The sequence below is a fragment of the Marmota flaviventris genome, chromosome 12, assembly GCF_047511675.1.
Source record: "Marmota flaviventris isolate mMarFla1 chromosome 12, mMarFla1.hap1, whole genome shotgun sequence".
In the NCBI taxonomy this organism is placed as follows: Eukaryota; Metazoa; Chordata; class Mammalia; order Rodentia; family Sciuridae; genus Marmota; species Marmota flaviventris.
In genome coordinates this window covers 66,836,275-66,853,890 of record NC_092509.1, presented here as the reverse complement: position 1 = coordinate 66,853,890, position 17,616 = coordinate 66,836,275, and the positions used below count along the sequence as shown (strand labels likewise).

Sequence of the window (17,616 nt, the reverse complement as noted above, 5' to 3'; positions counted from 1 at the left end):
TGCTTCATTCAGCATATGGACTGTCTACTACTGTCTGTGTCAAATACACTCACTTTTAGCCATCCTAAAATGACAAAGTACTCCATAACATGGTTGTATGTTTGTTTTTTAAATGCCTACAATCTTTTCTGTAACATGATAGGATTCTGGAGTTCTGGGTTAAGTTTAATGCCCACAAACATGACATAGTTGCATGGAAAGCATCACAGCATATAAACAAGTGATTATTCACTTTTTGATTGAAAGAAGCACTTGCTCATCTTGCACTCTTTAAGGGGAATACCATAAAAACACAGCTAAGTCAATCCGCAGGGTCTAAGGTCTCTATCAAAGGAAAGTGGTGAGGTATGGCTGGCAGGCTAGAGGGAAGAAGCAAAAATTCCCCTCTATCTCCTTGGACAGCACTCAGGGCCATGAAATGGCACCTTGCAGGGTCCCAGGGAGACCTGTGCTGGCTTCTTCTGCACATACACTTTCATTCCTGCACTCATCTGAAGTGCTGGGTACAGCTTCCCTGAGAACAGCTAATCATTATTAATTCCTTTAGAATTCATTGCAATAACATCAATCATAGCGAACTCATTCGGTATTAATATGGATGTAATGTGAAAATGAATAATGCACACAGGAGTTTTTATATTCCTATTTTAGAAAAATAGTTATGAACAATGTATTTCTCTTTCCATTGTCAAATCAGCGCCTCTGAGAGGTTTTCTATCAATTACCTTCATCATCATTCCAGTTGAAATCTTGTCAGAGCAAACATATTTCAAAGGATTATATCCAACTCCATTACAGCATTTCTGGCTCTTTGGAATAAGTTCAGTCTCACAGCATTTTACTGGCACTGGGTCATTCTTTTTAACATGTGCTTTAGACTCTCCACTGGAAGCTGAGCAGCATATGGTATCTGACATATTCACATAATCCTGCCCACAACAGAACATCCCTGCAACAATAAAATGTTATATATGAATATGAAATAAAAAAAGGGAAGAAAACTGAGGCTGCTATAAAGTTTGGTATAAAAATGTCAGACTCGGGCAGTTTCAGAAATGGTGCAATCCTAAGAGGTAGCATTTCCCTCCAAGGTGATTTAAATGTGCAGTGAGGGTCCTTCTTACCAAGAGCACTAGACACTAATTAGGAAAAGAACACACAAGAGGAACTGTTCGGAAATCATTCAGCTGGGCCAGGCTTCGCCTGTGCTCTATAAAAAAGATCGAATTTCTGTCATGAAAACTGCCTGCCCCTTTTGCGATGATAACATCTTGTTGCAGAAGAAGATTAGTTAGATTATAGAGACTCAGAGAAAGCTCTAGAAATTCACAAGGGAGAGTAGGTTGCCCTACTCTGGGATAAAAAGCCAGGCAGAGTGGAAAGATAATGCTATCCCTGATGGGGGGCCCTTTGTAGAAGGCTCACAAGTATTTACCTGTCTTTGTCTAGGATACACATATCTGTCTGTTGTACAACTAGAAGTAGTGGTAACTATTCATTCTCCATGACTTGAATTTAGCATCTAAAAACCAGCTGAATATGTTCACTGATCATATGAACCAATCAGCTGCTGTTTTTCCTAGTCTCTGTTCTAGATCAGTAGAGATGGTTGAGAGGTTGGGAGTAGCAACAGGAAGATCTTACAGGGGAGATTATCAATTTCCACATGTACCTGAGATGCCACTAGTCTCTTTCCTCCCATCAAATTCAACTTAATTGCCTGTATTCATATAACCTAAATATTGCCATAAGGAAAATATAGCAGAAATTTAGATATGAAAGTATGAATAAATAAACAATACTACAGAGTTATACTAAGCTAAAATTAAAGTGCCTAAAGATTCCATGTTAGGGCTATCATATTAGAATTTATATCTGGTCACACAGTAGCACAATGTGATGAAAGATTTATTTTAATTAGAATATTGTTTATTTATTATTAGTCCCAACTGATAACATAAAGAACCTAAAATTCAAAGTGCCCTGGGTTCCTGAATTATTTAATCTGGTCCTGTACAAATACCTACATTATGAGCTACACTCCTAATATTAATATACCAAGAAGTTGTAAACACTTTATTCTAATCACTGAAAGTAGATACTGGTTTGGCATATTCTTTAAGAAAGATGTTTTATTTATACATTTATCTTCTCATTGATTTTTCCACTTTAAAAATATTTCACAATATTTAAAAATTTTATTTATGATTAACAATATACATTGATCATAACAGAGTTTTGACATTCCATGTTTATCTAAATGTGACAAGTCTTCAAAATAATTGGTTTAAAAAATAAACTGTTTTAATACTTTCTGTTTTACCATTTCCAGGAAATGTTCTCTCAAATAAAATATGCCTAGCCAGGCTGTCACTGAAGACTGATTCCTGACTAAGGTGGGCAGAATATGTGTATATACATGCACAGATATATATATATACATACATGCATGTAGACACACAAAAAATGAAAACAAAAAATCACAGAATGCACATATTCAAGTTCTGATTGTTTGGACATTTTTGTGCTGCCTTCTGATCAGATACTTAAATACAGCCTTGGATTCTTGACTGTCATTTTATTTTTTCTCATGCAATTTCCACAAACCTATTCATGTTTCTATTTTAAAGAGCAATCAAAATCTGAAAACTGGCCTTTTAGGGAGCAGAATACATTCCCCCCCCCCTCTATTCCCAAATTACTTCAAGGTTTCACCATGCTTTAAGTATGAAATCAAAATGCAGACATTGACCTAATTCAAAACTCCTAATCAGTCATCTGATCGCTCTGAGGGACTTTTGACAGGTCAACTAAAATTTTGATAACGAACTGTTTTTACACTAGAATAGAAAGAAAAAAAAAGAGGGTGTTTTCTTTCACAAAGAGCTTCACCTTTGTTTTACTGAATTGAAATTTCAGCCAAGATTTCACTCACATAACAAGAAGTGACTCCCTTTCTAGTTTCTTTGGTAAACCATTACTTCTTTAATTATTATCAACCTTGTTCCAGTGTGATAAATTGCTAATTACTTAATACCCTAATCAGCGTTCATTCTTTGCACAGATAAACTGTGACAGTGCCATTAATTTAAATAGTAATTTCACTTAATGGCCAGAACGGCACACCAGATTTTTATGCAGCATTTTCTGAAGACTGCATCCATCACTACAACATTCTGACATAAAGATGTCTGACGTGCACTAACTCACTTAGGGAGAGCAGATGTTGCAGAGCAGAGTTTGGTAGTAATTCCCATAGTGCATCACTTCAGCATGAATGAGCTGCAAATTCAGAGACAGACAATCTTCTGAAACTGCATTGCAATAACTTTTGACCCCTACCTAATTTATCACATGGAGCACTTGACTTTTGAACTTTGACACACAGAATGCGCAATTCTAAATATGCCCAAAGAAAAACAAAATAGGTCATGCATTATTGATGGATTGGTCCATTCTTTTGGAGGCTCTTCATTAAATTTGCACAGAGGTGGAGAGTTCCTTTGAACAAGATGTAGATGTTATTAAAGTGGCACTGTACACATTGAACTTGTAGTTGTTTATTTTTCAGATCAAATAACATATATTGCCTTTCCAAACTGCATACATAGCCAATGGATGGTTTCCATTGCATTGGATACAATGGAGAAAACAATGGAGAGAAGAATTTTTGACTCACATTATCATCAATACTTCAAACACATTACCAGCACTTATTTATTGTCTAGGACTAACAAGGAAAGTATTAATAACCATATGTGCCTGATGAATTTCTAAACAGTTTAATTTGCAAACCTAGCACCCCATTTTTTTTTAAAAGAATACCAAAATTACACATCATGCTTTTGAGGTTAAAATAGTATGGTAGTAAAAAGCAGTCTGGAATATGACAAATCATTGTGTACTCTGAGACTGATCATGGAGCGTACATTTTAAGCCAAGAGATGTTATATTTTAGGCCTAGGGAAAAAAAAGCATTTGCAAGTAGTCATTCTTGGTACAAATTTAAAAATTAGTAGCAATGAAAGAAAAGTAATTCATGCCAGTCTTCACCAGTAGATAGCTTTATGGATACCACCACAAAACTGAGAAAGAAGGGGTAAATAAAAATGTTCCTCTGTAGTATATTTTATAGCACTGAAGTTGTATTTAAAAAAAAAAAAATCTTCGTATTATAAAAATCTTCCTGGGAAATATTCTTGCAATATAATTCTTACACCATGGATTTCTGTGGCTATACCTCCTTCTTTGCAAAGTTCCCAAATTCCATCTTAATGAAATATTCATATTACACATGGTAGTCATTCATTCTACTGAAGTCAGAGTTCAGGACATGGAAACTCAATGTTCTCTTCTGAAACAGTTTCTATCTAGGGTTTCTTGTCAAATGCTGCCTGGATGAAATTTATAATAGAAATATGGGAATATATTCCAGAGGCACATAATGATCAGTTTCCCATGGCCAACAAAAAAAATCCCATCTTCCTTGAGTGATAGAATGGCTTTAATTTTCATCTTTTAATGCTAAAGCATATGTCAAATTCAACCTAAGATGAATGGCAATGATAAAGCCATATAAACAAACATGAAGAAAAAAATGAGTAATAAAGAGGTTTCAAAGTATTTAAAGAAAATGGTTAAGAATACATATCCACTGAAATGACGAACATGACTTTCATCCCGAGATACCTGTATAACACTCCTACACAACTCATCTGCCCAGAGAGAGCACTAAAAACATAAACGCTACCCTAGCACTTCTGTTCCAACAGCATCTGTTAATTCACTCCATTTATAAAATACATATTGACAAAGACAACTGAACTGGGACCAGGGAGATTTGATTTGGTGTGAGAAAGTCAATTCAATGTGATTTTGTTAAAGGGCTCCTGCAGGCAAATAAAAGAGTTTAAGTAATAAAGTACATAAAGAGATGTTTTATGAGCCAACCCCGTCTCATGGCAGGCGCACAATGCCAGGCAGTGAGAGGCCAGGCTTAGGAGCAATATAATAAGATACAAATCCTTGTGTCACAGGTATGGGGTGTGGCTAGGTTGAGGAGAAAAAGGGCCATAGGAATATTCTGGAAGGTCACTAAGGTTATAGTCATTATAATGGCACTAGTAGCAGTAAAGAAATGAAAAAGATGTGGAACCTGTTTGTTTTCAGTGAAACCTGTAGGAAGGTCATGAGAATGAAAAGACAATTTTTCCCCTTTTTATGAAGCATTATTCTACCAGTCCTCCAGATTATTAGCATTGGTGGAGCTATGAATAGTCAAAAGAAATTCTAGAGCTAAATTTGATTTATAGGAGTTGAGGAATGTCACAGTTTCTTTAGGAAACCTTCTCTGGCATGAAATATTATTATGGTTTAGATATGTGGTGTCACCCAAAAGCTCATATGTAAGATGATGCAGGACGGTTGACTGAGGTGAAATGACTGGATTCTAACAGCTTTAACCTAATCAGTGAATTAACCCCTGATAGGGATTAACTGAGTGGCAACTGAAGGCAGGTGGGGTGTGGCTGGAGGAGGTAGGTCATTGGGGGCATGCCTTGGGGTATTGTTTTATTCTCTCTCTCTCTCTCTCTCCACCCCCCTCTCTCCTTACTAGTAGACTAAGACCTTTGAAATCATGAGACCCCAAATAAACTTTTCCTCCTCTAAATTGTCAGGTCTTTTGGTCACAGCAGAGAAAAACTGACTAAATCACATATCATATTGAAGTAAATAAAGAAGTGATTCTGAAATTTGGGTTCATGGATAAAACAAGGGTGTAAAACTCATGGCAATTTTTTTTTTTTTTGTGTGTGTGTGTGTATATGTTTTCTATGAACATTTTTCAAAGTTAGGGTTTGAAATTTTCCAGAGATAATCAGGAGATAACAACTAAGAATCCTTGCTCCCAGTGGACCATAATCTCTATTCTACATCTTAGGATAGGTGCAATTATTTTAAGACAATGATACTCAGACTTCTCTTTCCTTTTCCTTCACATTCATTCTGCCATTCCAAATTTAATTTATTTCCTTAAATCATAGTTCTTATAATCACAATGACTCTTCCTGGAATACTAAATAATGTTCAAATTGTATGGCTTGCTCACATTTATTTCCTACCATTTCTTTATGCAGGGTGTCTCCCTCACATAAGCTAAAGTGTTCACCACCATTTGGATATTTTGCAGATTGTTCATTTCACATTTCAGATCAAGCCATCCCTCTCAGGATCCAACTCATTGTTGGATATTCCAGTCAAATGGAACAACCCACATTTATCCTTGTCACCTTGACTATAGTGATATTTTAGTCTTAAGAATATGCATGTTTTCTTGGCTTCTCTCTTAGGCTTGTGCATAACCTTATAGGTACTATTCTCCTTCATTAGATTTTAAGTCCTTGAGGATAAAATTGGAATCATAGCCATTTTTACACTTACAAATCACCAAGAATATTTTGAATATAGTTTCTACATGATACATATTTATTGAATGAATTAATATGGCAATTGATTTTAAAAAGTTACAGATGAACAAAGACAATGGCATGAGACATTCTGTTCCTATTTCTAAACTCTGAACTATTGCACTACTAAGGAGGCAATGCTTTTGCTCCTCACTGATACTGCTTTAGCTACTTCATCTAAAAGAGGAGGAAATACTCAACTAATTAGTCATAAGTATAACTAAGTGCCACGATTTTCTATATAAATTACTATGCCTTTAAGCAGTGGTTCTTAAATTTTGGCCTCCAAACCCCTTTATAGTCTTATCAATTATTAAAGACCCCAAATGGCCATTTTTTATATGGATTATATCAGTTGATACATACCATCTTAGAATTAAATTTAATTTGGAAATATTATTAGTTCACTTAAAATTAGCAATAATAAATCCATAACAAATATATTTATGAAAATAAACATATTTTCCAAACTGAAAAATGAGTGAGCAAAATAACATTGCGTATATTTCTGCAAGTCCTTGTAATGTCTAATTCAGCAGAAAGCAAAGGAGTTCTCATGTCTGCTTCTGCATTGTATCTATTGCAATATCACATGTCACTTAACCTCTGGAAAATTCCACTATATGAGAGAATGGGAGTTAAAAAGGTATAAAATATTGGGGCTGGAATTGTGGCTCAGAGGAAGAGCTCTCACCTAGCACGCATGAGACACTGGTTTCGATCCTCAGCAGCACATAAAAATAAAATAAAGGTATTGTGTCCACCTACAACTAAAAATAAATATTTTTTTTTTAAAAAAAGGTATAAAATAGCATTTCAGGAAAATACTTTTCATCTCACAGACCACCTGCAAAAGTCTTGGAGACTACCAAAATTTCCAGAGGAATTCTTTAAGCACCACTGCCTTAGACTGTAGAATTTATACATAGTAAATACTTTTTCTTCTAATTTTTTCAAGTATTTGGTGTTTAAAAGAAAACTTTATAATGCCTGTGTTTTTTTTTTCCTGGTCATTCATTAAATGTTTGCCACTTGCTGGTTATGCTATATTTGGCCTGCTCATCAGACAAAATGCATATTTGATTTGTGTTCAATAGTATCGAATATTTGTCCAGGTATCAGAATACTTATAGGGATCTAGAGCAGGGACTCTACTCATTTAGATGGAGTTAGAATCCTTTCTCAGTCACAGTGGCAAACGATTCATGAGCAAATATCCAGTGTTCCTTGTATTTAGGTGTCAACAGATAGTTGAGTTTTAATCAATGGAATGTTAATACAAATGGTTGCTATTTCTAGACCTAGTCAACACAAACAGCTACATATGTTATTCTATGCTTTTCCCTGGCTATAGGAAAGGGCACAACTGTCAAGTGAACTTGGAAGCTAACTACTGAATATTTACTTAGATTTTTAAAATGCCTATGATATCAGGGCACACATTGCAGAAAGAAAATGAAAAGGGCAAGAGATGGTGGCCATAACAAATTGTAGTTAAATATTAAAATATTACAAATTTTATAAAAATATATAACTACATTTGCCTTGAGTGGGGTTCATTCATCAAAAGACCCTGAAGCTCAAGCTTCATTATGTTCAGGGAAAATCTACCCCACGATCAGTAGGGGTTGCCGCTCTAAGTCCCCTCTGAATATGATAACAGACATCAAAATATCTTGATGGAGATGAACTAGGGATTCTCTGCTACTTTCTATAATTTCTTCTCTTACAAACCATCAGAGTTATCCATAAGTAACAATTATTTAAATTGTTTATTACAGTATTATTGATAAAGATCATTTGCTTATGCATAGTATGTATCACTTCTATGTAAAGTTCTTATGGAAACTATTAAGAAAAGCACTTCAATACTAAAATCAACAAAGCCAAAAGAGAAATTGAGTTCAGGAAATATTTGTGTTCAGTAGACATATGTATATGATTTAAGTCACCTCCCATAAAAAAGAAGTTATTAAGTCTTTAATATGCCAACTCAGCTGAAATTTGGAAAGATATGGAATGTAAAAAATTACAGACCCCTAATTTGGATGAATATAAAGAGAATCTTAGAGAAAGAAAAGTCAGATAGAAAATCTAATATAATATGAAACAAAAGCTGTAATAATGAAAAATGTAATGAAATAAAACTATTCTAATACCAAGGAGGGGATTGTAAGGAAATGCATTTCAGATTGCATCTAAAGTAGGAAACTATTTAAAAGAAAATGACAAATTTAGAATTGAAGTAATGCACAGGTCATTTGATTACTGAATAATATAAATTATGAAGAGATACAACTCATGAATACTTTGGAAAACTTATACTTTTTGCTGATTTGCAGATAGGATAGTGATATCTATGATAACTTACAACCTGAATTCAGATATATAGAAAATATCCATGAAATACAGGTTAATAATGTCAACTCAACAAATATTTAAGACAAGTCACTTCAAATCATTTTCAGACGAGAAAATTTAAAATGTCTCAAAATTCTAGAAAGATCCTCAGTAGAGATTTTCTCCAATTTGACAATAATCCTAAATATTCACATAACATTATAATAATGACTTATGAAGCTTAAGGCTACTTTTAAAAACTTTCTATTCTTTTAAAATCAATTATGGCAAACCATGTAATAGGAAAGACTGAATTATTTTTCTGTTTTCCCTTAACTATGATAAAAATACCATGGTCATATGAAGGGGTTATCCAAGGGCGTGTGTTAAGCAGGTCAGGGGGAAAACTGGCAAAGGAATGCCAGGAATTACATAATAAAAATGTGCTATTTTTATGTTAGTGGGATTTGCCAGGGTTTTGTTTTAATATATGCATAATTTTTGTAATTTATGGTCCCATTACACATGAATATTCATTCTCTATCTTATTTTGTCTGCATAATTTAATTTTCTTTTCTTAAAAAGTTTCCCCCCAACTGTATGAATTTCAGGCCATCAAATTCTAGATTTAACTATCTATATGATCTTGAGCAAATTTCTAATATTCACATGTCAGTGTCCTCATTTTCATTTTTATTTGTTATTTTGCAGTGTTGGGATCAAACCCAGGGCTTCACACATGTTAGACCAGTGCTCCATCACCGAGCTATACCCTCAGTCATTTTTCTCATTTTGAAAATGTGAATAACAATAGTACCTATTTGTAAGACGGTTGTAAACATTAATTTATTAATAACATACAAAACATTAGGATAGTCCCTTCTAGAGAATAAGTACTCATTCAATGATAATGTTTATTATTATTATTAGTGCTAGCTTGCTTCACAAGGAGAAGAGAATAAGAAAGTGAAGGAATTATATACATAATATAATTAATTGATTTTATATTAATATTTCAAGGAATATATTCTTTTGATCCAGAGTCAATGCATTCATGCTTTCATGTGGGGATTTGTTTTAGGGTTTTTTTTTTTTAGATGTGTCTTTATAAAATGCATCAGATAAACACAGAAATGGGAAATGACATTTTAATTTGTTATACGGTATGTTACTAATTGTTACAGTGGATATCAATTAATGTGAGCTCTACTTGTTCTATTTTAGGAGCAAATTTCTCACCCTCTCTGCTCCTCAGATTCTCCACGTACTGAAAGGGAGAGAAGGGCCCCTTACCTGGGAGGGGACTGTATACCATGCCCTCCACTTCTCCACCACAGCACTTTAAATCTTTGCTCACAATCTGTCCACCGCAGCACTGCTGGTCATGGCCATCATGGAGCCTCCCAGCACAGCAAATCTGGTTTCCTGAGGTGGAATACGGCATTCTGCCACAGCAGGCATCACCAATGCCAACAGAAACCCGATTGTGCTGTTCATCTGGACAGCATACTTCACCTGTCAATTTAGAACAATAACAATCATTGCTTGAATTAAAAAAAAAAATATGACTCACAATTAAGTTTGATCATAATCATACTGAAGAGGCCAACTGATTGTCAGAATTACTACAAAGAATACCATTACCTTGGAGCTGCAAAATCTGAAAACATCTCTAAAACTTTTGTGTCAAGATATATAAACAAATGTATGTCTGCTCACACATACTCATTTAGAGGTAATGCTCTGTGACTTGTTTACCTTTCCTCTTATAAGTGACCACCTAGGTCTAGTGACATGGGTTACTTGACATTAAAGAAAAAGAATGCCTAAGAATACTTTTCTGTTTAATATAATTTTTTTTATAAGTGAAATAGACTTAGAAACTACCAATAGATAAATTTGTATCGCCCATGACTATGTCAAGGTAACCAAACAAAATACTTCTAATAGGAGGGTGACTTAAATAAGTGGAGGTAAAATCACTATGTTCCAATCAGCACATTCATAATTTGCTGGACCATGGCAGACATTGAATACTAATGTAGGCATATCCACTTTTCCCTTCACATGATATTCTAGGAAGCTTGGGATAAAAATAAGATAATCTTTGGCCTGATAACCTAAGATCAAAAAATCCAAATAGTCTAAATTTCAATAGTCAGCTTTATTTAGGTATGAAGAGATTTCAAAACGATAAAAAAAAAACCTCAAAAGATAGGAGAGTTTAGAATTTGTTCCCTTTAACAATATCTTAGAAAAAAACTAACAAAACTTGGTGGATCTAAAAATCAACATATCACCCCCTTTTCTACTTCATGACCCAACTCTGGTTGGCCTCCCTCTTGGTCCTCAAACCTTGATTTCCTCCTTGTCCTAACTTTCCTCCTCCTTTCTCTCCTGCCCTTTCAACTGTTCTTTCTCTGTTCTTTCAACTGTTTTTTTCCATTTCCTCTATTGTCCCTTAAAACATATTACCCTGTCTGGGCAATATTCTTTCACTACATTTTATAAGGTACATGAGTTGAGGACCAACCTGAAAGATTGTATAGCTTTAAACCATGGTTCGGATTAAACTTGTACAACACAAGTAAAGACTTGTCAAGTTTTTCAAGAAAAGGCATAAGTTCACTAAGAATTGAGGATTGCCTAAGATATGTATAGACCTGAACTTCATGTTCTCTATTAATTAATTCATCTCCTTGTTCTGGATATCCTACAACGTGGTTAGTAGAAGCAAGAGGTGAATTGTTTACCAAGGCAGTGTAGGAAATATGGGATAGTACTCAACTATGTATACATAAATAATAAAGAGTATAAAAACAGGACAAGAAATCTCAGCAGCTATCCCTGAGGTCTTTCCTGTCCAAATTCATTGCACAAAAATTTGTTCTACTAGATAAAATGGATAAATTACCAGTAAAACAAACCTCCCAAGACTGAATCATGAAGAAACAAAATATGAACAGACCTGTAACTGGTAATGAGATTTACTTAGTTACCAAAAATCTCTCTACAGAGAAAAACTCTGGTCCATATGGCTTCCATTATGAAATTATATCAAACATTTAAAGAAGAATAAAAACCACCAATCTTTCTCAAGCTCTTCCTAAAAATGGAAGAACAGTGAACACTTCCTAACCCCTCTATGAAGGCTGCATTACTTTGATATTAAAATCAGATGAAGATACTACAAGAAAAGAAAACTGCAGACCAATATTCCTTATTGGTTATTACTTTGTTATTACTGAACAAAATAGTGGCAAACTGAATTTAATACATTATACAACACGTCCAACTAGGATTTATTGGTGGAATAAAAAATATGTCAACATATGAAAATCAATCAATATAACACACCATGATAAAAGGGCAAAGGAAAAAAAATCATGGTCATGGTATAAAAAAGGTATCTGATTAAATCCAACCCCTTTCATTATGAAAATACTGAAGAAAAACAGGGATAGAAGGAAACTACCTCAACACACTAAGGAGCCTATATATATATCTACATAGATGTATATACCCTCAGATAACATCTTACTCAACGTGAAATACTGAAAGCTTTTCCTCTGAGATCAGAAAGAAAAGAATGCTGTTTTTCACTTCCATTCATCAAACCAATGGATATTAAACTAGAATAATGAGACAAGAGAAAGAAATAAGACATCTAAATTGAACAGGAAGAAACAAAACTACTTCTGCTCTCAGACAAAATGACTTTATATGTGGAAAACCTTAAAGATTTCACAAGAAACCCCTGTTAGAACTAATAGTTGAATTCAGCAAAGTATATGAAATCAACACAAAAATCAGGTGTGTTTCTCTTATACCCTAAGAATTAACAATCTGAAAAAAAAAATTTACAATAATACTTTTTTAAAGAGAGAGAGAGAGAATTTTTTTTAATATTTATTTTTTAGTTATCGGCAGACACAACATCTTTGTTTGTATGTGGTGCTGAGGATCCAACCTGGACCGTATGCATGCCAAGCAAGTGCGCTACTGCTTGAGCCACATCCTCATCCCAACAATAATATATTTTTAAAAAACTACCTAATGAACTCAACCAAGTGAATTTATGTATTAAAAACTACAAAGTGTTGTTGAAAGAAATTAAGAAAGAATGAACATCCAATGAAAGAGCATCCAATGTTCATGGATTGTAAGATTTGATATTGTTAAGGTTCCACTATTACCCAAATGATCTGCACATTTGATGCAAACCCTGTCAAAATCCTGATGCTTCTTTCAGAAATACAAAAGTCCATCCCAAAATTCACATGGAATCTCAAGGGATTCTAAATAGCTCTAACAATCTTGAAAAAGAAGAACAAAACTGTATATCTCCCACTTCTGATTTCAAAACTTAGTGCAAAGCTATTTTAAGCAAAACAGTTTGATGTTGGTGTAAAGATGATATGTTGACCAATGAAAGAGAGAGCCTGGAAATAAACCCTCCAATGTATGGCCAAATCATTTTTCACAAGGGTGCCAAAACCATTCTGTCAAGGAAAGGATCTTTTGTTGTTGTTGTTTTGTTTTATTTATTTGTTTGTTTGTTTAACAAACAGTTTTGGTAAAATTGATATCCCAATGTAAAAGAATGATGATGAATCCTGACCTTATACCACACGCTACAAAAACGAACTCAAAATGGATTAAAGATCTAGACAAAAACAAAACAAAACAAACAAAAAAAAACATATCCTTAGAATTTCTTCTAAAAAAAGGAAAAGCAGCACAGCTTCATTACACTGAATTTGGCTAAGCAATAAAAAAATAAAATGAATGACTTAACTTCATCAAAATTAAAAACTTTTATGTTATCAAAGAAAAATACCAACAAAGTAAAAAGGAAACCTACAGAAGAAAATATTTAAAAATTTTGTATCTGTTAAGAGATAGTCTTAGTCCATTTTCTGAACTACAACAAAATATCTGAGGCTGTGCAATCTGTAAATGGGTTTATTTAGCTCATACTTCTGGAGGTTTGAGAACATAGCACCAACATCTGCTCAGCTTTGATAGGGGTCTCAGTAACTGGCCTTATGGTGGGAAGATGTGCCAGAGGGAGAGAATAGTCATATAGTGAGAGAGGAAGTGAGAATTTCAGAGACCAGGCTCAGATATTTTAAAACAATAGAACTAGTTGGTTCTGGCTCTCCCAGGAGCTAATTAAAGTCCCATAAGAAATACATGAATTCCTTAGGAGAGCAGTGCCCAGAATGACCTAGTTACTTTCTACTATGCCATACCTCTCAAAGCTCCCACCAGCTGTCCACCTCACCACAGTGAGGACCAAGTTTCCAGCACATAAACCTGGGGGGACTCACCCAAACCATATGCAAACCACAACAGGGATGAATATCCAGAACATGAAAGAATTCCTTCAACTCAGCAATGTAAAAACACCAACCCTATTTTAAAAATGAGTAAAAGACTTGGATAGATATTTTCCCAAAGAAGATATAGAAATGGTCAATAAGTACATAAAAAGATGTTCGATCTCACTAAGTCTAAGGCGAATGCAAATCAAAGCTACACTGAAATACCACTTCATACTCATTAGGAAAACTATTAACAAAATAAATGTTGGCAAGGGTATGGAGAAATTGGAACCTTGTGTATTGCTGTTGAAAATATAAAACGGTGCCCCTACTGTGGAAGACAGTATGGCAGTTCCTCAAAAACTAAAATAAAATAAAACATAAAAATGCCTTATGTTCCAGAAATTCCAATTCTGGGTGTTTTAAAAGCAGGCATTTGAATAGATATTTGTACACTAATTTTCACTGTGGCTTTCTTCACATTTGCTTAAAGTAGAAATGATTCAAATATCTGTTGATGGATAAATGGATTAAAAAAAGGTGACATCTACATACTATGGAATATTTTTTCATACTTAAAAAGGAATGAAACCTTGACATAAGCCACAATATGAATAAATCTTGACAGTATTATGTTAAGTGAAAGAAGTCAATTTTAAAAAAGGACAAATAGGTGCTTATAATCATAAGAGGTACCAAGAGTTGATAAATTTATAGAGACAAACAATGGAATGGTAGTTGCCAGGTGCTGAGGGTAAGGGTAAGTGGAGAGAGTGCTCGATGAATACAGTGTCAGTCTGGATACAGAAAAGAATTCCCATGATAGGTGGTGGTGATGGTTGTGCAACAATGTGAATATACTCAATGTCACTAAACTGAATCAAAAAATTGTTCACATGGCAAATTTTATGTCATTCATATTTTCTCACAATTAAAAAATCTGGTCTTATAAACAGGAAAAAAAAATAAATAAATTCATGCCTGGTTTCAGAGACCCCTTAACTACTATCTTCCAAGAACACTCTAGTCTCATTAGGGGTGAAGAAGATATTTCAACTTGCCAGAAAATAGATGACAGGATAGTAGAATGCCCCTGCTTCAGAAATTATAACTGCCTGCTTAGCACATGGAAGATACAATGGCTCAGCAAAAGAAAACAAAAACGCAACAAATTCATAACTTCTCAGATTAAGCAATTAGATAAAGATGAGAACAAAGACACTTCTTTATCTAGCCCACACCAAAGTAAAAAAGTCAATACTAGTAGGAAAAAGGGTCCTAAAGAATATTTGCTCTGCTTTAGGTAGAAAGATAGAATGGAAAAAAGAGAAGGACAAACTCCATAAATGTAGCTGCTTTGGTCTAACCATAACTGATTTTGACCTAAGGAAGAAATTTGTATGTAATTGTAAAAATAGAAGGATTTGGAGCTCCTATCTCATGAATGAATTAATGCTGTTGTCTTAAGAGTGACTGGGTGCTGTGGGAATAGGTTATTAATAGAAGGGATGAGTTAAGCCTAATTCCATCCCCCCTCCTTCAAATCTCTGCAATATACATTCTTGCTTCTGCCTTTTGACATGGGATTATGCAATATGATGTTTCTTGCCAGATGCTGGTACCATGTCCTTGAACTTCCCAGTTTCCTGAACCATGAGCCAAATAAACTTCTATTGTTAATAATTACTTGGTCTGTGGTATTTTATTATAGCCACAGAAAACAGATAGTGACAATATGTAATTGATACTGGGAATACAAACCTACTACTTTTTCATCATTCCTTCCTAGGTATAACCAAAATGCCTCAGTGGTAGGAACTTCAAATACCCCTAAGATTCTGCTTTTGTATTTCTTTGCTCTCTCTTAAGTCACTACACTTTTCTTGGTTTAATAATTTCACTCCAGTGCATCCACTGGGAGGAAATCCACTTTGTAAATGAGATGCCAGGATTAAATGTGGACCCAAAATCCCCTTTCTAAGAGTTACCTACAAGTGCCAGGGGAAAAATCCCAGGTCAGTAATTTGATGATGGCACAGATTGATTATCTACAATACCTGATGTCTTTTTGACCAAGATCTGAAATCTGGAATCTGTTTCCAAGAGCTTCTAGGGCAAAGACATTTCACATGTGGGATTCAGAGAAGAGACGAAACCCTTAAAAGTCTCTATCAATCGGGTTTTGCTCTTAAAACTGGCCTAAAAATCTACTTAAAAAAAAAGAAAGAAGAAGAAAAAAGGAAGCGATATAACCACATAACCGTGATCCATTGTATGCACATAGTTCCGGAAAGGACTGGTCATCCCTGTTCTAGCCCTTGTAATACTCTGTTCATTTCATCAAAATGATAAATGACTTGTGTGCCACTTTGTACAAGATTGTGCTTCCTCACTTCCCTATAGTTCCCAATGGAGTACCATCCTATCTCCAATCCCCGAGGCATTTGCTTAATTCAGAGCAATGGACTAATGCTCAGCATCTCCTCTTGTACTCACTCTCACAGTATCTTTCTAAATATATTGGCATCTTTCATAGCGCAAGTATTCAGAGAAGCATCCCCTTCATTCTCACAATTATTAATTATACCTCTAGTGTGGTAAATAGAACATGACCTCCTAGAGATTTCCATTGTAACCCCTGGGGCCTGTGAATGTGTCATATTACATGCAAAGGGGAATTAAGAGAGCACATAAAAAATAAGTCTGATGATATGATGTGAGAACACCTGGATTTTCCTTGGCTGGTATGGAAGATGGAAGAGGGCCATGAACCAAAGGATGTGGGCAGCCCCAATGAGGCAGAAAAGGCAAGGAGACGCATTCTCTCCTCCAACAGGGAATACAGTGCTGCTGACACCGTGATTTTTAGCTTAGTGAGATCCATTTTGAACTTTTGACCTTGAGAAATATTAGATGATAAATTTGTAATGTTTTCAGCAACTACATTTGTGGGAATTTAGTAATAACTAAAATGTCCTGGCGGTAATGGGAAACGAATACACTGAGAGATGTGTGATTTCCTCTGTAAGATTCATTCCACTCAGAGAAGATGTGGGTGATCTTCTGTTATGTTTCCAGGATAGTCCAAAAGAATTGGTTCCATCTATTTTTCAATAGGGGTGCCAACAGAGGGGCACAAAGTCTCCAAACATCTATTTATCAGAAAAAAAGTATATTTTCAGGGCTTTGAGTCTGTGCTGTAATGTCATGCAAAATGGCAGATCTCTTTTTTTCTTAAAGGTTGGGAGGTATTCATAACTTTCCCAGGTCCCACTGCCAAAAATTAACTTAGAGGATTGCTTAATCTCAGAGAATCGGTAGGTAGGATGTTTGGTTTCACAGCATCTCAGTGGCCACTAGACATGCAATTCTTAGCTTTGGTGAAGCAGCTGCCCTTTTATGTTACCTGATGAAAGTAAACACTCCAGAGTCTTTGCTCTGGCAGGATTCATAGCAAACTATCTTTTGTCAAATGAGGGAGA

General features: G+C 34.8%; 1 protein-coding gene across 1 annotated transcript in view; it reads right to left on the bottom strand.

The window, feature by feature from the left end:
• Ush2a (usherin) overlaps window positions 1-17,616 on the bottom strand; it is a 770,052-nt gene that overhangs the window by 152,521 nt on the left and 599,915 nt on the right. Inside the window, exons 49-50 of the mRNA XM_071619727.1 lie at window positions 10,101-10,322; window positions 726-949 (exon numbers count right to left, since the gene is read on the bottom strand). Coding sequence (XP_071475828.1) covers window positions 726-949; window positions 10,101-10,322 — 446 coding nt within the window. The remainder of the gene's footprint in view (window positions 1-725; window positions 950-10,100; window positions 10,323-17,616) is intronic.